The sequence below is a fragment of the Medicago sativa genome, chromosome 6 (assembly GCF_051527215.1).
Source record: "Medicago sativa cultivar Bolivia chromosome 6, Bolivia_mono, whole genome shotgun sequence".
Taxonomy (NCBI): domain Eukaryota; kingdom Viridiplantae; phylum Streptophyta; class Magnoliopsida; order Fabales; family Fabaceae; genus Medicago; species Medicago sativa.
The window spans coordinates 53,736,218-53,760,469 of NC_140754.1; the positions used below are offsets into that span (position 1 = coordinate 53,736,218).

Here is a 24,252-nt window from a genome sequence, read left to right on the forward strand (position 1 = left end):
TTCGACAAAAATCCACACTGCCATTCAATTTAATCTGCACTTGCTCCCTTCCCAAGAACACAACTTATATCTAATTGCAAACATGTTATACCTAAAAAACAAAATAAAGGGTAAAATAAATGAAAGAGATAACCAATTTACATTAAAAACACTGCCATTTAAACTGAAGAACAACTACATAAAACAAAAGCATATCAGAATTTTTTTTTCTACAATCTAATCAAGCAGTAGTTCATAAACAGAATCACCTATTTCCTTTTTATCAACTTATTAATGTTGCACTAAATAAAACACTAATAATTTCACAAGGAAATCAATCCAGCACAACTAGTTTCTGATACTCGGGGCCAGCGATGGCAGCTTCCATGGCTTCTTCAGGGCTTAAATCACCTTCATTATCCAAGAACAATTTCAGCAGATTCTTCGAAAACCCACTTACCAGCGCCACTCCTTTCTGAGTGGATGGCACTGGGGTGGCCTTCGAATCTCTCAGATTCCAAAAAACTATCTGAGGCACAACAGAACCATACCCTTTTTCACTATACTTCCTAGAGATAGCTTGGTAATCGGTTTCCCAAGAGTTTGCAGACGCTTTATCAAACTCCATGTCACTAAATACAAAGATCCTCTTAATCATCTGATCCTCCTTAAGATTCCCATTTACAGCCACATCCAATATGCGATCAAACACCTTCTGGAAATCAGTGTTTAGCCCCCACTCCTTTTTACTCATAAACTTTGTCTTGGACAACAGATCATCCCCCTCAATCACATGAAGCTTAGGCTCAGCACTGAAAATAATCACCTTCCCTTTCCATGGTTCCTCGCTCAATTCAGACACCAACAACCCCAATGCCACAGACACCTCAATAGGGTTCCCATGTATACTCCTCCTATGGGTCACATACATACTCCCAGACACATCACACACTGCAAGACAATTTTTCATCTTTCCTTTCTTGAGCAAATCATCAACAATTCTCTTCCACTGCAACTCTGCCACTTGTCCACCATATCCATTCAAAAAAGACTTTATAATCTTATGAGGAAGCAAAGCACCAGCAGCAATAGTAGTCTTCCCTGCCTTCACATCCTGCAAGTACTTCTTAAACCTCTTCTTATCATGCTTCAAAAACTTCTCCTTATAAAACTCCATGGCCACAGAAGCAACCCTATTATAAGGAATCAAACCCCATTGATTAGCCCCAATAAACACCTCAGGCAACTCCAATGCTTTCCTCAACGGCACCAACACATCTTTCCTCAAACGATCACGAACCCTATAAGCATAATGCGCCTCCTCCACACCTTCATATTCCTCCCGAGGGAAGATCCTCTTTGCAATGGTCTCACACAGAAGAGTTGACCGATCAAAGGAAGAGTAAAGGGAGGGGCACCATTTAGCAGCAAGACTGATTTTTCTGGGTGACCCAGATTTCAAAAATTCGAGATCCTTCTTCAAACAATCAGCAAAATGATGAGAGATACAATCATGAAGGAACTTAAAATCAGGGTCACGATTGTATCGATCAACAAGCTTCTTAGCCAAGGCAATCCTCTTCTCTTCCTTCAAAGTGTGAGCAGTTTCTTTCTCAGTACCCTTCCACTCTTTTTTCTGCATTTTTCGAATTTCAGAACCTTCGAGAAGACGGTAGAGGATCTCAAGGAGATCTTTGAAGTAACCAAAGTCAGCGAATGAAGGAACATTGGTAGCTAGGGTTTTAGGGTGATTTTCATGCAACCAGAGAGCGGCGGTGTAGAAGCCTTCTTTATTGGACTTTCCGGTACCACGAACACCACGGAGGTTACAGACGAGTTTGAGGGTGGTGAGTGGGTTGTGGGACCATGCTAGTTTGAGTCTCTCGACGAGTGTTTCAGAGGGAGTATTGGGGACAACATGGAAGAAGAAATCAAGGCATGGGTTACCGGTGGAGAGAAACGTCGGTGACATGTTCTGGGTCAACCCCATCGGTGGGTTACGGTTACTTGCCAGAGAATTGAAGTTGGCCACCGATTGATCGACGAAGACATCATTAGTGGTTGTGGTGGTTTGAGCGGTGGTGGGGTTAGGGTTTGATTTGTGAGTGTAGATCTCAGGTGGGCCAAGGAGAGTGACGGCGGCCGTTGTTGTTGAGAAATAAAGTTGAGAGGAGAAAGAGGAAATTGAGAGTATAGGTCTCAGATGGACCAACGAGGTGACAGCAGCCATTGAGAAATAAAGTTGAGAGATGAAGAAAGTTGTGATGATTGATTAATAAGAGAGGAAATCGACGTTGATTTGGATGGTTATCTAGAAATGGATATGCGTGGGATCCAAGTTAACTACCACGCAAATCTTGGTCAGTAAAATATTTTTCTTTATTTCGCTTTAGTGCTAAAGTACTTCTATTTTTTAGACTATTATTATTCTTATTTCTTTCTATATTTTTAACTATCGTTCCAGGCATGTTTTTCAACATCAATGTTGGTCTAATTTTTTCTTGATATATCTTGAACAAAATTATTAGAATTAAAAGATAGATCATACATTCCCCTCAAAACGTGATAAAAAATGTAAGTTAGGCAATACATGGACTTCTTTAACATGGAGTTACTTAAAATTTACTTTGTTTTGTGACCCATACTCATCTATCAATGGAATATCAATATGCATGAAACATGAGTGAAATTTATGGGGGAGGGTTGCACGAAAACATTAAATCTTTCCCACCACTAACACAATTTACAGAAACCAGCATCTATATTATTTCTCTAGCCATAAGAACCTATCACAAAATATAAAATTAGGAATATCAAAGTCAAACCAATAGAAAAAATAAAATCAAAACTTTGATAAGACATCCAAGTCTTGAAGCATGCTCTTAGTAATAGTAATAGTAATAGGCTTTGTTTTGATGATGTCCTAGTTAGTTCTTGATTTTCATTAGTTCTTTGTTAAAGCACCTAGCAATCACTGTGATTCATCATGCCTTAAGTTCTTTTATGTTATGTGTTTCTTGTGACTAAAACTAGTCTTTTTTGCGGTCAAAATTTGGTTTTCTACAGGTTGAATCGATTCAGACATACTTGAATCGTGTCACCCAAAGTCTCTAACTTAGGGTGAGTCGTTTCAAGATATTTTGAATCGATTCACTTTTGAACCAACTCAAATATGCCTGAATCGTATCATAAACTTTCTGACTTGCCATGACTCGATTCAAAATAGTTTGAATCGTATCAACCTTCATCTTGAGCTTTTTGAATCGATTCAAATTTTGTTTGATACGTATCAATCTTCATAGCATTTTCCTTTTCTCTAGTTTTGTCTTTAGTTGTTTGAATCAATTCACACATTTAGTTAATCGATTAGTTGTTTTTGGACGAAAATTTGCACTTATCCTCCTTTTTCATATATACTTAATTCCTAGCAACACCAAACTATTGAATCATTTGCATCTATTCTCTCTAGCTCTCAAAAACTCAATGTTCATAAATTTTTCAAGATTAAGCACTTTTTCTTAGAATCACTTTGTACTTTGAGTCATATGATTTGCTAGGGTGCTAATAGAGATTGTAAGTTTGTTCTTTCAAGGAAATTGGTTGGGCTTAATCAAGGTTCTAAATGTTCTAAATTAGTTGTTCTTGTGTTCAAGGGGATCCATTTGTCGAACGTAGCATCGAAGAGCTCGAGTGAAGAGTCTGAAGGGTTACACGGGTAATTGAGGATTCAAAGACATCAAGAAGCAGTAAATTCAAAGATTATTTGAAGTTTGGGAGAGTGCTTAAATAGGGGTTGAAGAACTAGGATAGTTTCAAGGAATTCTTGTAATTACATTTGTATTCAACATTATTACTATTAGTGGAAGTCCTTGGCGGAGGCGTTTTTCACCAAGAAGAGTAGACGTAGCCTGATGTGAGGACGAAAGGGTGAACTACTATAAAAATCTCAGTGTCGTTCTTTTTTCCCCTGTCCTTTTTAAATTTGATCGCCGTATATGTTTCATTGATAAATTAATAGAATAGAAATTGATTTTGATCTAAGTTTTTTTTTTATTAAAATTGACCTAATTCCTTGATCTAGGTTTTAACTATTTTGCTTGGATCAATTAGTTTCAATTCTTATCCAATTCATCAATTTCATATGCATTGATTTTTTGATTGGTAGCTTGTTATATGTTCTTATAGGTTTGACTTTGAAATTGTCTTGTTTTGAAAGTTGTTCAAGTATTATTAATATTTGATTGAAATAAGATTTATATTGTGAATCACTCAATTCTATTGTAAATCTTATTAGTATATAGTCTTAACTTTTTGTGATTGTTTGCAACTTTTCAAAGCAAATTTCCAATTAGTAAAACCATTTCAAAACACTTTTGCTAAAACTCCGTAAATTCGTAAATTTTTCAAACCGCTATTCACCCCTCTCGAGCGCTTTGGCCTCTTCACAAACGGTTAACTACGATATGGCAAATAATGATCCCAAGGGGGCGTACAATAGAGCACCTATTTTTGACAGAGAAGATTACGACTACTGAAAACCTTATGTGTTAGGTGTGTTTGCATGCAAGAATTCCTAAGAAAGAGAGGCGTAAAAAAAACCCAATCTCTACAACTTCTGTTCAACCACCACCCACCCTCAACAAGTGCCACCGTCACCGCTCTCCAACGACGTCCTCCGCTGCACCATCGAAAATCGTTCGGTAGTGGACACATGCCATAACCCAATTTTGCAACTTCAGTTCGAATACCACCCACCATCAACAAGTCTTACTGCCGCTGCCGCACTCCAACACATCCTCCGTCGCGGCGGCGCCGCCACTCTGCAAAATTACTTCTTTCTTTCTACAAGAACAACCGAGAGACCCAACTTTTTCAGGTTCCAAATTCCATTCTGTAACACCCCGTTTTTCCCAACATAAAAATTTCATTTAAATCAGAGTATTCTAAATCATAACGGAATGTCACATCTTAAAAAAATCATAAAATGGATAATAAGAATTATCTCTCAATATTTAACAACAAAAATCTAAAATCATGCAGCGGAAATAGTTCAACATACTAAAAGTCTTGGCACGCAGGCCTCATCCGAAATCTCATAATTTTAGTTCGACATTTATTCATAAAAAGTTCATAAAGACACTTAAGAAACAGAAGTAAAAGCAAGCCCCTATCCCGTTACGTATCAGAGCACCTAGACAAAATGTGAGGAGTCCACTCACGTACGCCTCTAGTCTTTATTACCTGCAAGTTACCCATACGAAGGGCAACATTTTCAAGCAGTAGGGGTGAGATTTCACAGTCAATAAATTAAGCATATAATTCATTAAAATGCATTTAACAACATAAAACATTATTAACATATCAAACATTTATCACTTAGCATATTGTCATTTCATAATCAAATACCATCATCAAATATCATCATCATTAAATATCATGTTCAACTTAACACTTGACTTGACAACACGACTCAACTTGACAATGCAACTCTTATCAACTTAACAACTTAAACCATCGTGAAACTTCTTGATATGCAAATGCACGTGGTACCAAACAAAAACATAAATGAGCGTAATTAGGCTCTTCAACGTGTGAGCATAAAGCTGCCGGGCTTAAAGCCCCCAACGTAGTTTGAGCACAAAGGCTGTCGGGCCTAAAGCCCCCAACTTTAATGAGCACAAGGCTGTCGGGCCTAAAGCCCCCAACTTTAATGAGTATGCAATGGACTCGATCTTTCTACAACTTAGACAACAACGTGAATATCTTATACAATTCCATTAAAATGGACAACTTCTTAAATCACGACAACTTAGACCGACTCATACAACTTCAAAACATTAACAGTCAACAACAGAAAACAGCAGCAAGATACAACATATAATAATACTTGAATGCATCAACATCATTTAAGGAATGGATTACATCAACATAATTATCATAAAACATCATAATATCACTCATGCAACCCTACTAATAATCTCAGTCATCTAAACAGGCTTCTGGACATTCTGGAAATGTCCTAACAACTCTCATTCTTACTTCTAAGTCAACTTATAACTTCACGTGCGAAAGAATCGCATGGAACAACAATTTTGGGCAACTAACAGGGTTACTCGCAACGGCGAGTACATAGCTCCCAATGGCGGACAACTGACTTGCTCGCAGTGGCGAAGGGTCCTGCTTGCAATGCCGAGTGAAGGGGTAGCTCGCAGTGGCAAGTTGATTTACTCGCAATGGCAAGTTCACTGGGTTAGCTCGCAGTTGTGAGTGCTCTAGCTCGCAGTTGCGAGCGATGACAGTTCAGGCTCGGGCAGAAACCTAAAAATTCAACTTTTCATCTCTCTTCATGATTCTAACACCAAAACAGCGTCTAATTAACACCCTAATGTATATCTAAGGTCTGTACACTAATTTTGCATCAATCTAACATCTTTTCATGGTTTAATCATCAAATCGGTCTTTTAACCCTAATCCCAATTCTCACCAAAACTCAACCTAATCATGTTAAATTCATTCTAAAGAATTATACCCTTAATAATATTGAAAGTTGGTCTCACCCTTACCTGGTAATTGCAGAAATCGCAGCCCTCTCTCTCCACTTCTGACTTGTTCTCCACTTCTGACTTTTTCTCTCTTTTTCTCCAAAAACGTACGTACTATTTTTCTAACTTATGTCTGTCTATTTATCTCTTCATATTACTCTTCTCACTACTAAATTTTACTCATCTCACAACACAACCCCATTTTTAATATTTTTATTTTACTTCTCATATCTTATTTTATTTAATAATAAAATAAGTCATACCAACATAACAACTTCACAACATCATATACCCCACATAATTTATTTAAAAATCATATAAACTACTCAACTTCATGAATCATAAAATTCACACATATCAATCATGAAAATCACTTAAATCATAAATCATATAAATATATATAAATATATTTCTAAATAATCAAATAATTAAGACGGGCGTTACAACTCTCCCCAACTTATAGAATTTTCGTCCTCGAAAATTTACCTCAAGCAAACAACTCTGGGTAAGACTCCATCATCTTACTCTCTAGCTCCCACGTCAAGCTTTCACCAGTCGTTCCACTCCAAACAACTCTCACTAGAGGTATCTCTTTGCCTCTCAACGTCTTCATCTTATGATCATCAATCCTCAAAGGTAAAGTCTCCACCGTAAGGTTGTCTCTAACTTGCACATCATCACTCTGAATCACATGGGACGGGTCTAGAACATACTTCCTCAGCTGCGACACATGAAACACATCATGCAAATTCGATAAATGCGGTGGTAAACTCACTCGGTACGCCACCGTCCCGACTTTTTCCGATATCTGATACGGACCAATAAACTTCAGAGTCAACTTCTTTGACTTCAATGCACAACCAACACCGGTCGTTGGAGTAACCCTCAAGAACACATGGTCTCCCTCTTGAAACTCAAGGTCTTTCCTACGCTTATCATGGTAACTCTTTTGTTGATTCTGCGACGCTTTCATCTTTTCTTGAATCATTTTCACCTTCTCAGTAGTCTGTTGAACAATTTCTAGTCCTAAAACCACACTTTCACCTATTTCAAACCAACACAACGGAGTCCTACACCTCCGACCATATAAGGCCTCGAAAGGTGCCATTCCAATACTTGAATGATAACTGTTATTATAAGTGAACTCTATCAACAGGAGATGACTATCCCAAGTTCCACCTTGCTCAAGTATACATACTCTCAACAAATCTTCGAGTGACTGAATTGTTCTTTCCGACTGACCATCTGTTTGGGGATGATAAGCCGAACTCAACCTCAACTTAGAGCCTAAAGCCTCTTGTAAACTCTTCCAAAATCTAGAAGTAAATCTTGGATCTCTATCTGACACAATGCTTGAAGGAACACCATGCAGCTTCACAATATCTCGAATATAAATTTCTGCCAACTGAGCTACATGAAAACTAATATTGATCGGAATGAAGTGTGCTGACTTTGTCAATCTATCCACAATCACCCAAATGGCGTCATTCCCTCTAGGAGTATTGGGCAAACTCATCACAAAATCCATGGATATACTATCCCATTTCCATTCTGGTACATCTAACGGTGTCATCAATCCAGCAGGTTTCTGATGTTCTACCTTTGACTTCTGACAAATCAAACAAGAGTAAATTGTGCTACATCACGTTTCAATCCAGACCACCAAAACAACTTCTTTAAGTCATGATACATCTTTGTAGCTCCCGGATGAATACTTAAACTACTCCTATGACTCTCTTCAAGAATCATCTTCTTAATCTCATCATTATCTGGAATACATATCCTACCTCGAAACCTCAACACACCTTGATCATCTACCTTAAAGTCACTATCTTCAGTTTGATCACTAGCAACCAACAAGTCTACAAACTTAACATCAACCTTCTGCGCCTCCCTAATACTCTTCAGGAAATGATTATCAATTTTCAGCATTCCTAGCTTAACACTCCGAGACGACATTTCACAAACTAAGCTCAAATCTCTAAACTGTTCAAGCAATTCAAACTCTTTAACCATCATAGCGGACATATGCAAAGTCTTCCTACTTATGGCATCTGCAACAACATTAGCTTTACCCGGATGATAATTCAAGCCAAAGTCATAATCTTTCAACAATTCTAGCCACCTTCGTTGTCTCATATTCAATTCTTTCTGATCAAACAGATACTTCAAGCTCTTGTGATCACTAAACACCTCAAATCTCGAACCATACAAGTAGTGTCTCCAAATCTTAAGAACAAATACAACTGCAACTAATTCAAGATCATGAGTAGGGTAATTTCGTTCATGGATTCTCAACTGTCTTGATGCATAAGTGTTATACCCTAATTTTGGACCTAAAAATACTAGTCAATTTTTCTTTTCTTGCATTTTAAACCATTTGATATGTCTCTGATCAATTACATCTTCTTCTGCATTTTATTTCAATATTATTTGCAAAATTCACATGTAAGGGCATTTTAGTCATTTCCTATGTCAAAATTTCTTTCAATCTTTTAAAAATTTGTTTGAGTCCTTTCAAATAGGTTGAATAAGTCTTTGTTTCATTCTATGTCAAAATCCATTCCAAAATTTGCATTTGAAGTCATTTTGAGTCAGTTTTGCCCCTAGGGGCATTTTGGTCATTTCAGGTGTCAAGTCACTGTTTAAATCCTAAAAATTGTCTCTGAGTCTTTTAATGTTGCTTGTCTGAGCCTTTGATTCAATTCCTTGTTAAAAATCCATTTTAAAATTCGTATCTGAGTCATTTTTTAGTCGTTTTTAGCCCCAGGGGCATTTTGGTCATTTCACACGAAATTTCGGCAGAGAGGTACTTTAAAGTACCTCATTTAGGCCATTGGTTCGTTTTAGTCCGTTTTGTCAATTTTAATCGTTTCACTTTACGTTATTTTCCAATTACCAATTTTAATTCATTTTTATTTTTATTTTTAGTCCTAAATTCCTAAAAATTGTATTTTAGTCCTTTTTGTCCAAGTCATCAGGTCTGTACATGTGTCAGTTTCTTATTGGTCCATTTGTCCAAGAGTTTGTTACAAGGTCCAGCGCCACATGGCAGCTGCTTATTGGTCCAGCAGTTACAGTCATCAGCTATAAAAGCCACATCACAGTCAAAGGTCAAAGGCACCATTCATTTTTTGCCATCTCATCACAAACACTTTGCAGTTTCTCTTTCCACAAAAAAACAGATCAAACAATCAAAGAATTCACATGAACTTGATGAATCTCATCAAGAACACATGAACACAAACCCTAACAGAATTTTCCAGAACCACCACAAGGTCTCAAAAAACCACCATAACTAACTAATACGGCCGCCACTAACCACCGCAAAATCCTCACAAACCACCGTAACTGCTCATCACAATCACAAAAAGACTCATCAATACATCATCTCCGCCGTTCATACACAGATTCAGCAACACAAATCCACAAATTATCATCAAACAGTGGTAATTTTCGAGTTTCAACAAACTCCAAAATCATCACAATCGAACGCATCCAAGCAATACGAATCCAAACCTGATTCGTCAACAGATCCAGGCCGTTTTCCAACATACAACGACGCAAGGTTTTGAGCTCATCACTGGACCGCAAGAACGAATTTCACTCTAGGACACAAATTCGGATCTGAACGAGTAACAAGCAAGAAGAAGAGCAGAAGTTTTTCTATTATCTTTCAACCTTACCTCCGATTTATTCAAGGTAACCTTCGCCATTCCTTTTCCTGGATCATGTATGAATCGTTGTGTTCTGTTATATTCACGTTTGGTTCGAAAAAGATTGAATATGTGTTTTGGTTTTGAACTTTGATTCGTAGATCCAGGGCTATGTGTTGAATATCTTGAAAAACTATTGATGGATTCGGACTCAGAAGAAGAAGATGAACCGGATCATGTAAAAAAAATTCGAAAAAAGCAAAAAAATGTGCTCCGGTGCGGCGGCGCTACGGCCGACCACCACACCGGAGTGTTTTCCGGTCATCTTCCTCATTCGTTTCCGGCGAAGTCTGTTCTAAGGTGTTGCAGAGCTTCTCTCTCTAGAAATAACCTAGAGAGAGAAGTGTGGGTGAGAAGTGAGTGTGTGGACCGGTTCTTGGGGTTTATACCACCCATGAACCGGGTTGACCCGTCCCCAACCAACTCCAACCCGGCCTACTTTGTTCTTAGGCCCAACTGCCATGGCCTGTGTGGCATTTTGATACGTGCACCCCCCTGTTTCTGTGGTTTTTGCTGAAAATTGCTTCTACACCCCTGTTTGCGCCAAATTGGTTTAATAAAATTACTGGATTTTTTTAGTTGTTCTTCTTGATATTTTTTGTTAATTTTTGGTGTGTTTTACATGGTAAAATTGTTTAGGAAATATAGGTGAAAATTTTGTTTGTTTGCTTAGTTTAGTGTTTTTTAACCTTGGTAAAAATCGTGAAAAAGAGTTTCGAAATTGCATGAACATTCTTGGGGCTGGTATTGATACGAGAGACTTGATTCTTGGTTTCTTTCTTGCATGTTAAGAATTTGATAAAGGCTTATGTAAAAATTCCCTTGTGATCTTGTGTTATTTCTTGTCAATTGTTGTGGAATTTTTGCATGCTTTTGATTCCAATACTTTGCCACATCATGTTGACATTTAATATGCAAATGTGTAATGTGTTTACCTCTGAAAATTGTGTTTGTTTGGCTGTTTTGAAAGTGCAAGTTGTGAATTTCTTGTTTTGTAAGTAATGTGTTTTGTTACCATGAGGAATAATGTGTAAAATGGACTTGAAAGTGCACTATAAGTCTTGGCTCATACTTGTCCTTATGATTCTCATAATGTGGCTGAAATGAACCATTTGGAAATTACCATTGATATGAGAATTTTAAGCCTTAAATTTGCTTTGGTGTTAGTGCAATTTCTTCAAGTCCATTTTCCCATTTTTTTGGCTAAAGTGTTTGTTATTTTTTGGTTAAGTCTTGTTCATTTTGTTATGCAATTTCCACTTGCTTCATTTTCCACATTATATCTTGTACTACTAATCCCTTTGTTTCTTGTTTCATGTCTCATTTCCATAGCATTTCATTCCATATCTCATCTCTTTCTCCACTTTTATTTCTTGCATTTTTAAGCTTCAATTCCATACAAAAATTAGGATGTAAATATTTAGGAGTTCTTGTAATATTTTACTTTCATGCTTTTAATTTCTTGGCAAAGAGGCCATAGAATGTATCTAGGGTATGATGTAAAGGACAATGGACTCTAATGATGTACACCGACACAAGCACCGACACATGCACACACACCACTATAGCTAGAATATGCATGTTTAGATGTATGTTTAGGATTGTATGTTTAGATGAATGTCTAGGACTTATACTTAGAAAAAACCAATTTTCCAAACAAATGTGAACAACTTCACTCAAAGCTTTTCCAAATAAACCTTGGGATCCGACATCCCATTGTATTTTCTTTTCCATTTTCTTAATCAAATTTCAATGAAAATAATCAAACTTTGACCATATTTTGCAATTCACTAATTCAACCTCACTATTTCCTAATCCCATGCCCTTGAGGCCTCTTTCTATTCTTCAAATCCCATTTTCAAACTTAAAATCAACCAACAAAAACAAAAAACATTTTTGAGAGAGAACTACGGTGGATTTGATCCCTTAATCGGGTACGTAGGCAAGGAATCAAAATTCCTTCAATTCAACTAAAATAAAAATCCAAAAAACATTCTTCTCCCTCCAATTCTTCATTTAGTAATTCTTAGGTGTAAATAACATTTCAAAATAGCATTTAAAAATAAAGCGCGCGCGTAGAAATTAAAGACGGTTCCTATAGGTTACTATAGTCGTTATGGGTGCCTAACACCTTCCCGTAGCGAAAACAACTCCCGGACCTCGATTCTCAAGGGTTTTGCTTACTTTTTCCCTTCCCAAGAAAAAATAAGATATCACCGGTTTAAAAGGTTCAAACGTAATCAATGTTTGACACCCGAAAACCAAGATAAAACAGCTGGCGACTTCACTGGGGAGATTCGAGAGTTACGCCTAGTCTTTATTTCCACGCTTGCGCTTGTATTTTTACTTGTCCTTTTACTTGCTTTCCTATGTGAATAAATGTTTAATTTCTTGCAAACGTGTGGGGTGAGAATATCAAAAGTCCTGCACCCGGGCTGAGTGAACTTAGGATTTAGGAGGGATATAATCAACAATTCATTCCGGGGGTTGCCTCGTGTTTTGGATTATGCGATCAATCCCACATAGCTGAGGCATTTTGGGGGTGATGTTGTCGGCGCGAGTTGTCGCGTTTAGGCACTTTGCTTCTAATTGTTCTATGACGCTATGGACCGTAGATAACCAAACCCATCCATGGCCATTTTCTAGGATGTAGTGCGGAGGCTAAACCGGGTGTCGTCTCGAGTTTTAGTCGTCACGCGATACTACACTCAAGTTAGACCTTCCACGTATAATCATGGCGCGAGTGTTGTCTCGTGGCACCATGAGATACGTCGGAGAGGTTGCAACTTGGGAACCTTTTTAGAACCCGGTTACTATTATCCTAAAACCCTAGTTTCACCGGACGTCGTGTCCACCCATGACTCCTCGACTTTGAACTTCAAACCCACCATGTTTTCTCCGAACTTGAACATAATCATGCATTCATGCATATATGCATTCATGCATAAACCTTTTTATCATGCATTGTTATCAAAGGGCTTAGACAAGTTGAATTTGTAAACATTGTAGGAATGAAGATGACTAAGTCCTACAAGTTCAAGGAAGTGGATTTGGCTAGTTTGAGAGATTTTGCACTCAAGATTGAGGATCCGACTGGTTTCCGACGTCGTTACGGGGCTTTACTTCCTATTCTTCATACTAATGTGGATGAGAAGCTTGTGCACACTCTAGTGCAATTCTATGATCCGGGGTATCGGTGCTTCACTTTTCCAGACTTTCAGTTGGTGCCTACTCTAGAGGCTTATTCTTCCTTGACAGGTCTATCTATTGCTAAGGGGATACCTTTCTCAGGACCTGAAGATCCTCCTCCTCCATTGGTTATTGCTAAAGATCTCTATCTCAAAACCACCGATGTCTCCAAGAATCTTGTCACTAAGGCACGCATCCGAGGTTTCACTTCAGAGTATCTTCTTGGGAAAGCCAACCTCAATACCACTTGTCGGGACACTCTCGAGGCTATTCTTGCACTTCTCATCTATGGGCTTATTCTCTTTCCGAATCTTGATGGCTTCGTGGACATGAATGCTATTATGATCTTCCACTCCAAGAATCCGGTTCCTACTTTGCTAGCTAACACATACCATGCTATTCACGATCGTTCCAGCAAAGGTCGTGGATACATTCTTTGTTGTGTGCCTCTCCTCTATAGGTGGTTTATTTCGCACCTTCCGCAGTCTTTCCACGACAATCCGAGGAATTGGTCTATTTCACAGAGGATTATGGCTCTCACTCCTAATGAAGTGGTTTGGCTCACTCCCGCTTCTAGGGTCAAGGAAATCATCTTTGGTGGTGGAAAGTTTCTTAATGTACCTCTTCTTGGTACCCGGGGTGGAATCAACTACAACCCGGAGCTTGCTTTGCGACAATTTGGTTTCCCGATGAGAGACAAACCCATTAATCTTGCTACAGCTCCTTACTTCTTTCACTACTCCAGTGCTCCCACCGGCATAAGAGAGGATTTTATGCAAGCTTGGACCAAGCTTCGGAAGAAAGAGGTGAAGCATATGGGTGTAAGGTCCGGTGTCGCTCATGAGGCCTATACACAGTGGGTGATAAACCGAGCTGAGGAGGCTGGTACGCCTTACCCCTCTATGAGATATGTGTCTGCAACTGTTCCTACCATGCCTTTGCCTCTACTCCCACCTACCCAGGAGATGTACCAGGAGCATCTAGCTATGGAGAGTCGGGAGAAGCATCAGTGGAGAGCTAGATACTGTGAGGCTGAGAACTTGATCATGACTTTGGATGGAAAGGGTGAGCAGCAGACTCATGAGGCCTTGACACTGAAGAAAGAGTTAGCTAAGGCTAAGAGAGAGATTGAGGAGAAAGATAGGTTGCTTATGAGGGACTCCAAGAGAGCTAGGGGGGCCCGTGACTTCTATGCACGATACTGCAGCTATGAGTCCGACTCTGAGGACGATGCTTCCACTTCCTATGCTTGAGGATTTCCTTTTTCTGTTGTTATTTCCATTTGTTTATGTTGAAATTGTTTTGTAAAACTATATGTTGGTTGTTTGTTTCCCGTTTATGTTAACTATTGTTTAGTAATGTTTACAAATTTTTAATTTGTCTAAAACCCTTCGATAACACAAAAAGAGTCCTTTTTGCATATGCATTAACACATTTCATGCATCATATGCATTCATTGGTCACAAAAAACTTCTCTCGTGCTCATTGCCTCCTGGTTTTGTCCGCCGCAGTCTGAAAAGTGGCTCGTGTTCGCAAAGTCTACCAACCAGACAGAATTCATCAAACAAGATTTCACAAGAGAAGGATGATGGCTAATTTTGAAGAAGAAAATGCTCAGCTCCGTGCCGAGTTGGCCGCTATGAAAGAAGACTTGGCCAAGGCTCATGACGCTATGTCCGCTATGATGGCTTCACAGGAACAGCCAGCCACTTCTATTCCAGTCACTGCTGAGGTGATTCCCTCTATCCCACTATCTACCGTGGCTACTGATGCTCGTTTTGTTATGCCCAACGGCCGTCCTTATGGCCTCTCAGCTTACTACTCTCCTAATACTGCTGCTGGTGTCTCTGGTTTTGCTGGTCAAGGACAGATTCCTGTGTCTACTGCTATGCCTCAAGTAACCACTGTTGTTACCGACCCCATTGTACACACTGTGCAACAGGTGATTGATGTTGACACCCCGCGTGGACAAGATCCCGCAATGGAAGCTATGAAAAGACAGTTAAGGGAGTTGGCTGGAGAACTCCGTGAGGTCAAGGCTAGCCGAGGAAACAATGGTGCTCCTACTAAAGCTCGTGATCTGTGCTTGGTATCCCGATTTGAGGTTCCTAAGAAATTCAAAGAGCCAGAATTTGACAAGTACAATGGGACTTCTTGCCCACACAACCATGTTATCCGGTATGTCCGAAAGATGGCTAACTATGCCGACAATGATGCACTGATGATCCACTGCTTTCAGAGTAGCTTGACAGATGATGCCGCAGATTGGTACACTAGCTTGAGCAAAGATAACATCCATACCTTTGAGGAACTCGCTGCTGCTTTCGAAGGTCAATATGAGTTCAACACCCGTCTGAGGCCAAACAGGGACTCTCTCAAAGCCCTATCTCAGAAATCAGATGAAACATTCCGTGAATATTGATAGACGTTTGGCAAGTGTACCAATAACTATCGAAGTAGTAAAAATATCGTTCCCACGAGGACTGTTTTTAACTTCAATAATTCAATTGCGTTATAAAATTTGGATGTATAAAAGTTTATTTTGTTTTGCCACTAGGCAGTAGATTTGGTTTGATTTTAAGAAATCAAATAAAAGAAATAGGTTTGATTAAGAAAATATGGAGAGAGATGAGATCAGGTCTTCGAATCCTCTATGTTTCCTCTAATTGGTTACTGCACCTATTATTACTAATGATTCTCTAGTTTCACGATAGTTAACAAATTAGCCCTAATCAATCCCTTGAGTTAGGACCCTCTTTTTAAACTACAGCCCCTAATTCCTTAGGTGGTCTAATAATCATCAAAGGTTTAAGTGCGTTAACCTAATATCACTAACAAACGATTATCCATTCCTAGACTAACCATGTTTATTAGAACAATTCAATTAGGTCTAAGTCGAAAGCTATGGTCAGTAGTCATTCGATCTCACAAAATCATGTTTATATTTGATCAGGATATAAAAAGCAGTAAGAACAATTGAATTGAATGAAAACTAGAATATCATTAATAAGTAATAGAGTTTCACAGCAACATGTATCAATTAGGGTTACATAGATTCATCTCTGACCTAATCTCTGAGAGATTTAGCTACTCATAATTGAGTTTACAAATAGCATAATCAATGAAAGAATTAAAACATACATAAACTGGGTTAGAGATGATGAAATCCTCTCCGCTGCAGCCTTCTGGGTGTTAAAATCGCACTTTCGTTCTCCAAAATCGTAACCCTTGTTCTTCAGCTTGAGTGCAGTATTTATAGAAGTCATGGGCCTGACCCATCAAAATCGCGCCGCGCCTTGTATTATGGCGTGCCGCGATTTCCTCTTTACAGGAAGTGTGTATTTTTGCTTCAAAAATCGCAGCACGGCTTGAAATTGGCGTGGCGCGATTTCCTTCGAACAGACTTCAAATTTTAAGCTTTTTGCACTCCAGAACAGTATAAATTGCATGAGAACTCTATCAAAATGTCACAATAAGTCCCTAATATTACGTAATGACAGGATGTCATCACAACCCCAAACTTAAACCATTCCTTGTCCTCAAGGAATTTGCTTGCAACAGTGACAAACGACAGTAAAATAACAGTTACCTGACAAAACGATAGTACCCAAAAGTTCATTCTCCTTCTAGCTAAAGATGAGCTAGTTTGTCTTGTTCGCATCCACCAATTCACAACTCCACGCAACAATATGAAATAGGGTTCTACCAGTCGACATGCAGGTCTACATATTACCATACGCTTGAAAAGTTTCTAAACATCAATCAAAGTCAATATCATTACACACTTTTGAGGTCTTTAGGGTTATAACGGGGCTTAGGTGAAAGGTGGGATATATTTGGATAAGTAGGCTACACAAAATTTGAGTTAGGCATTCCTACGGAAATTAAAGCACAAAATTCAATCCTTCATTCATTCACCTTGTGGAAATACAATCAATGCAAAGGTACTAGAGAACATTTTTAACATTTAGGGACAATCGAGTTTGAAGTTACTCGGATTTTCAATGTTTTGTCCCTTTTTCATCATTCAATTTTTTTTTTTTTTGATACACCATTTTTGTGTATATATTGCATGACAATTTCATATTTCTTTCATTTTTTTTGTTCTCTTATTCTCTAGTACCCCCACCCCAAACTTAGTTGGTTGCAAATTCCAATAGCAACCCCAAACTTAATTGTTAGCAACATTCTACAATGCCTTAACTCAGAAAATACATTAAGGGACAAATCCTAAAAGTCTCTAGGCTTGTAATGTAGTTTGTCACCGAACAAAAAGTTCTAATTCTACCGGCTCACAATTGGTTAAGAAAGGATAAATTCAACAAATTAAAATAGGGTAGGCTTCAAAAAGGCTCACAGGACCAAGCACTTTTGCCTCAGTGTGTAATTGACAAAGACCAATCAATAATAGAGAAACAATGCAAGTTCTAGAAATGTAGTTGCATGGAAAACTAATCTAAATATAAGTAAATTGAAAAACAAGATTTGGCAATGAACCTTATGGCTGAGATTTCTGGGAGTATGTGACTACCTAGCAACGCCGTACACTTCGCCTTTGAATCAAGTCACCCCTCCTTTAGAACTTTTGGAATACCGTTTCATCAAACAACTGTTACTAAACTGGAATAGGTCACATGAAACAAAACAAATTCATTAATAATAAACAAGTGCAGGAGCAATTACAATAGGGAAATAAGTTCAATGGACTTCGACATTAAAAAGAAACTAAAGAAAATACATCAAAAAGAAAATAAATGTAGTGGGTTGCCTCCCACCCAGCGCTTCTTTATCGTCACTAGCTTGACTGCTAAGGATTCTCAGAGGTCCTTCAGAATGAGTGCCACCCTTCCTTTTGGTAGGTCGCCGCCTAGGTATGGTTTAACTCTTTGTCCATTTACTTTGAAACTTCGATCTCCTTCAGGTGTCACTAGTTCAACAGCTCCATATGGTGACACACTTTTGACCAAGAATGGTCCAGACCATTTTGACTTGAGCTTCCCAGGAAACAGCTTCAACCTGGAGTTATACAACAAAACTAGTTGTCCACAGTTAATATCCCTAGGCACTAAGTTTTTGTCATGATACCTTTTTGTCCTGGCTTTATAGATGAGCGCATTTTCATACGCTCTAAGCCTCATTTCCTCAAGTTCATTAAGTTTCAAAATTATTTTCTTACCAGCGGCTACTTGATCAAAATTTAAGGCCTTAATGGCCCAATAAGCTTTATGTTCTAGCTCGACTGGAAGATGACATGCCTTCCCATATACTAACTGATAGGGTGAGAACCCAAGATGGGTTTTAAAGGCTGTCCTATATGCCCACAGTGCGTCATCTAATTTCCTAGACCAATCTTTCATATTTGACGCAACTGTCTTCTCCAGAATTTGTTTCAGCTGTCGGTTTGAAACCTCTGCTTGACCACTAGTTTGTGGGTGATAGGGAGTTGCAACTTTGTGCTTAATGTTATACTTTTTGAGCACATTTTCAAGAAAATTATTGCAAAAATGCTTCCCCCCATCACTGATCAATACTCTAGGGGTTCCAAACCTAGTGAAAATATTCTTTTGAAGGAAGTTGACAACCGTTTTGGCATCATTAGCAACACATGGTATCGCTTCAACCCACTTTGTGACATAATCAACACAGACTAGAATATGGAGATAAGAGTAAGAGGAAGGGAATGGTCCCATAAAATCAATACCCCAACAATCAAATGGTTCAACTTCAATGATTCCTTTTAGGGGCATTTCATTCCTCTTTGATATATTACCTGTCCTTTGGCATCTGTCACATCTTGTGACAAAGTTGTGGCAATCTTTGAAAAGGGTGGGCCACCAGAATCCACTTTGCAGAATTTTTGCAGCTGTTCTTTCTCCACTGTGGTGGCCTCCATAAGCTGAGCTATGGCAGTGCCACATGATACTATGTGCTTCCTCACCTGCAACACAACGTCTAATCAAACCGTCAGTACCTACCTTAAACAGATATGGATCATCCCACAAATAGTGGTTTGCATCTTTGAAGAACTTTTTCCTCTGAGGGTAGGTCAGATCATCAGGAACTATGTTGCCGGCCTTAAAGTTTGCCATGTCAGCAAACCAAGGTCTTTCTCCAATAGCAAACAGTTGTTCATCAGGGAACTCGGCCTTGATGGCCTTCTCCTTCTTTGTTACCTCATCATTCTCCAGCCTTGAGAGGTGGTCAGCTACCACGTTCTCGACTCCCTTCTTGTCACGAATTTCAAGATCAAATTCTTGCAATAATAGGATCCATCTCAACAGTCGAGGCTTTGAATCCCCTTTAGTTAAGAGATATTTGAGAGCTGCATGATCTGTAAAAACAATGACTTTGGAGCCTATTAGATAAGAACGAAATTTTTCCAATGCAAAGATTACCGCAAGCAATTCCTTTTCAGTTGTGGAATAGTTAACTTGATTTTCATTTAAAACCTTGCTTGCATAGTAAATTGCATGAAAAAATTTGTTCTTGCGTTGGCCTAGGACTGCACCAACAGCATAATCACTTGCATCACACATAAGTTCAAAAGGTAAATTCCAATCGGGTGCAATGATTATCGGTGCAGTCACCAACTTGTTTTTAATCAAAGAAAAAGCATTTAGACATTCAGAATCAAAATTAAACTCATTTTCTTTGACTAAGAGGTTACAGAGGGGTTTGGAAATTTTAGAAAAGTCTTTTATGAACCGCCGATAGAAACCGGCATGCCCCAAGAAACTCCTCACTCCTTTAACATTGATGGGTGGAGGAAGTTTCTCTATAACCTCTATCTTGGCTTGGTCTACCTCAATGCCTTTAGCACTTATTTTATGCCCCAAAACTATACCTTCAGTTACCATAAAATGACATTTTTCCCAATTCAAAACAAGGTTAGTTTCGGTGCATCTTTTAAGTACAGCATTTAGATGGAACAAGCATTGATCAAAAGACTTACCAAAAACAGAAAAGTCGTCCATAAATACCTCAATGTTCTTCTCTATCATATCAGAGAAGATGGAAAGCATGCACCTTTGAAAGGTTGCCGGCGCATTACACAGCCCAAAGGGCATCCTTCGATAAGCAAACACTCCAAATGGACAAGTGAAGGCAGTCTTTTCTTGATCCTCCGGAGCCACTGCAATTTGATTATACCCCGAATACCCATCCAAGAAGCAATAAAAGGCTTGGCCAGCCAATCTCTCAATCATTTGGTCCATGAATGGTAATGGAAAGTGGTCTTTTCTTGTTGCGGTATTCAACCTCCGGTAGTCTATACACATTCTCCAACCAGTGACGGTGCGGGTAGGTATTAATTCATTTTTTTCATTTGCTACCACCGTCATTCCTCCTTTCTTTGGTACCACATGAACGGGACTCACCCATGAGCTATCTGAGATAGGGTAGATCATACCTGCATCTAGCAACTTCAGCACCTCTTTCTTCACCACTTCCTTCATTGTTGGGTTAAGTCTCCTTTGAGGTTGAACTACCGGTTTGTATTCAGCCTCCATGTGTATCTTATGCATGCAATAAGCTGGACTAATACCCTTCAAATCAGAAATGTTCCACCCCAAAGCTCCTTGATTGTCTCTTAACACCCTCATTAATTTTTCTTCTTCCAAAGGTGTCAAGGTATTGCTGATGATTACTGGTTTAGAGGCATCCTTAGTGAGAAAAACATATTTCAAGTGAGAAGGGAGTTCTTTTAATTCTGGATTTTTCTCTCCTTCTCCACTCAAAATAGGAGCATCCATAGAGTGCTTACCCATTAATTCTTCTATTTTTACCGGACCCAACTCTTGCTTGCTTGCTGCTAGTTGTTTCACACAATCACTTACTTCAAGATCTTCATCATCTTCACCTTTTGCTATAGAATTCACAATCGCACGTTCAAGAGGGTGTGTTGGTTGATGTTCACAAGAGTCATCTTTAACTATTTCTTCAACAATGTCAATCCGGTAACACTTGGGATTTTCATCTTTGTGCTTCATGGCCTCAAATATATTGAACACTACTTGCTCCTTATGAAATCTCAACATTAGCTCTCCTTTCTCAATGTCAATCAGAGCACGGCCAGTTGCAAGGAAAGGTCTTCCTAGAATTAGTGGCATATCCTCATCTTCAGCCATATCTAAGATCACAAAATCTGCTGGAAACACCAAGTCATTAACCTTGACTAGTACATCTTCAAGTATACCGAAGGGATAAGAGATTGACCGATCAGCTAAAGTAATGGTCATTCTTGTTGGTTTTGGTTCCCCACACTTAAGCTTCTTCATCATTGAAAGTGGCATCAGATTTATACTTGCTCCCAAGTCACATAAAGCTCTACCAATGTCTACCGGTCCAATTGAACAAGGGATAGTAAAAGCACCAGGATCCTTCAGCTTAGGTGGCAGCTTCTTTTGAAGAATAGCACTACAATTCTCAGAAAGTGCTATGTTCTCATCATCCTTAGGCTTCCTTCGTTTAGTCAACAAGTCTTTCATGAACTTAGCATACAACGGCATTTGATCAAGAGCTTCACCAAAAGGAATATTCACCTGAAGTTGTGAGAAAAGTTGCATGAACTTCTTGAATTGGCCTTCATCCTTTTCTTTCTTCTTCGAAAGGTGAGGGTATGGAAGCTTCACATATGATGGAATAACCTGTGGTTTGTCTCCATCTTTCAAAATTTGACTCTTCGACTTCCTCAAGATTGAATCTTCATCAATTAACTTCTCACTTTTTTCTCCCTCTATTTTTTTCTTCCTTCCGTTTTCAACTACTCCATGATCATTTTCTTTTTCAACTACACCCTCATCATTTTTTTCAACTACATCATTCTCCTCCACCTCAACTACTTCATCAACCTTCTTTGGAGCTTTTGGAACTAAAGGTGTCAAAACCTTTTTGCTCCTCAATTCAATAGCATTACAAGACTCATTCTTAGGGTTATCTTTAGTGTTACCTGAGAATCCGCCTTTACTTTGTTCAGCCAATTGCTTAGCTAATTGCCCCAGTTGAGTTTCAAGCAGCTTCCTAGAAGCTTCATTGTTCTTTCTTTCAGCTTCTTGACTCTTCTTCATCTCTTCAAAGTTGCCTTGAGTCATCTTCATGAAGTTCATCATAGTTTCCTCAAGAGCTGATGGCTTCCTTTGCTGTTGTTGAGGAGGAGTGAGCATCTGAGAGTTCAAAGCATTGTTATTTGAGTAGCTTAGATTGGGATGCTTGTTGATGCCTGAATTGTAGTATTGATTCTGCCTTTGATAACCTCCCATGAAGTTAGCTTCTTCATTTGACCCTTCTGGAACACATTCACCGTTGGGATGTTCTTCACCACATAAGTCACACTTGATTGCAGCTACTTGTTGTTGCTTATGAGCCAAAGTGAAGCCTTGAAACTCCTTAGTTAGAGCTTCGATCTGTTTGTTCATTGCTGCTTGGTTAGCAAGGATAGCAGTTTGTTCACTCACCCCAAACACTCCTCTTTCCTTCTTCTTAGCTTCAGCACGATACTCATTTCCAGCCATGTTTTCTATCAAAGCTTGGACTTCATGATCAGTTTTGCTCTTGAGACTACCTCCCGCGGAAGCATCTAAGAACATTCGAGTGTTTGGTGTTACCCCCTCAGTGAAGATTTGGAGGTATTGCTTCTCGGTGAACTCATGATTAGGGCATCTCTTGAGAAGCAAATTGAATCGCTCCCAAGCATCATACAATGATTCACCTTCTCCTTGCTTGAAGTTAGAGATCTCCATCTTCTTGTCCCAATACTTAGACATAGGGAAGTATTTCTCCAAGAACTTCAGCTCTAACTCTTCCCATGTTTGGACAGTCCCGTTTGGAATTGTTAGCAACCAATCTTTTGCTCTTCCCGTCAAGGTGAAAGGAAACAGCCTTAGCTTCTTTTGTGCTTCAGTCACGGTGGCTGGTTGCACACAAAACTCGCAGGTTTCAGCAAAGCGGCTCAAGTGTTCATGAGGACTCATAGCTTCAGTCCCATCGAATTGCTTGTCCCTCAAACCGTTGAGGACAGTTGTCTTGATGTCGAACGCTACGGGGTTAGCTGGTTGAAAAGTGTGGGTCAGTTGACCGCGATGAGTGGCTAACCCGTAGTCTCCAAGCTTAGGTCTTGGTGGTACAACTCCTTCTCCTTCCATAGTTGCAGATTTAGGAGAAGAGATTGTTTCAGATTCACTTGAGAGTTGCTCCGGTACTTGTTCTCGAACACCCGGTGGAACGGACTGAGCTAACCTTTGCGATCGGACAGCTTTCCGAAGTGCTCTAGCAGTCCTTTCAATTTCCGGATCGTACTCTAAGTCGTCAGAGCTCTGTTTACCTAGCATAAACAGCAAAATACCTTAGTAGCACTGCACAACGCAAAGTAATCAAGTGAATATGAAAACAGAAAAATAAAAATTAAAAACAGAAAAGTAAATTGCAAAAACCCTAAATTATAACGTAATTGCCTTGTTGAAATAATTCAACAGTCCCCGGCAACGGCGCCAAAAACTTGATAGACGTTTGGCAAGTGTACCAATAACTATCGAAGTAGTAAAAATATCGTTCCCACGAGGACTGTTTTTAACTTCAATAATTCAATTGCGTTATAAAATTTGGATGTATAAAAGTTTATTTTGTTTTGCCACTAGGCAGTAGATTTGGTTTGATTTTAAGAAATCAAATAAAAGAAATAGGTTTGATTAAGAAAATATGGAGAGAGATGAGATCAGGTCTTCGAATCCTCTATGTTTCCTCTAATTGGTTACTGCACCTATTATTACTAATGATTCTCTAGTTTCACGATAGTTAACAAATTAGCCCTAATCAATCCCTTGAGTTAGGAC

At 38.9% G+C, this 24,252-nt stretch overlaps 1 protein-coding gene and 1 non-coding gene across 2 annotated transcripts; one reads left to right on the forward strand and one right to left on the reverse strand.

The window, feature by feature from the left end:
• LOC146915672 (uncharacterized) lies at positions 1-2,235 on the reverse strand. Its single transcript, XM_085716513.1, has one exon. The coding sequence runs from the start codon at positions 2,207-2,209 to the stop codon at positions 314-316; it is 1,896 nt and encodes a 631-aa protein (XP_085572639.1). The 5' UTR covers positions 2,210-2,235; the 3' UTR covers positions 1-313.
• Positions 2,236-23,065: 20,830 nt separating this feature from the next.
• Positions 23,066-23,172, forward strand: LOC146915673 (small nucleolar RNA R71). Its single transcript, XR_015017187.1, has one exon. It is a non-coding gene; the product is annotated as a small nucleolar RNA R71 (small nucleolar RNA).
• Positions 23,173-24,252: the final 1,080 nt, after the last annotated feature.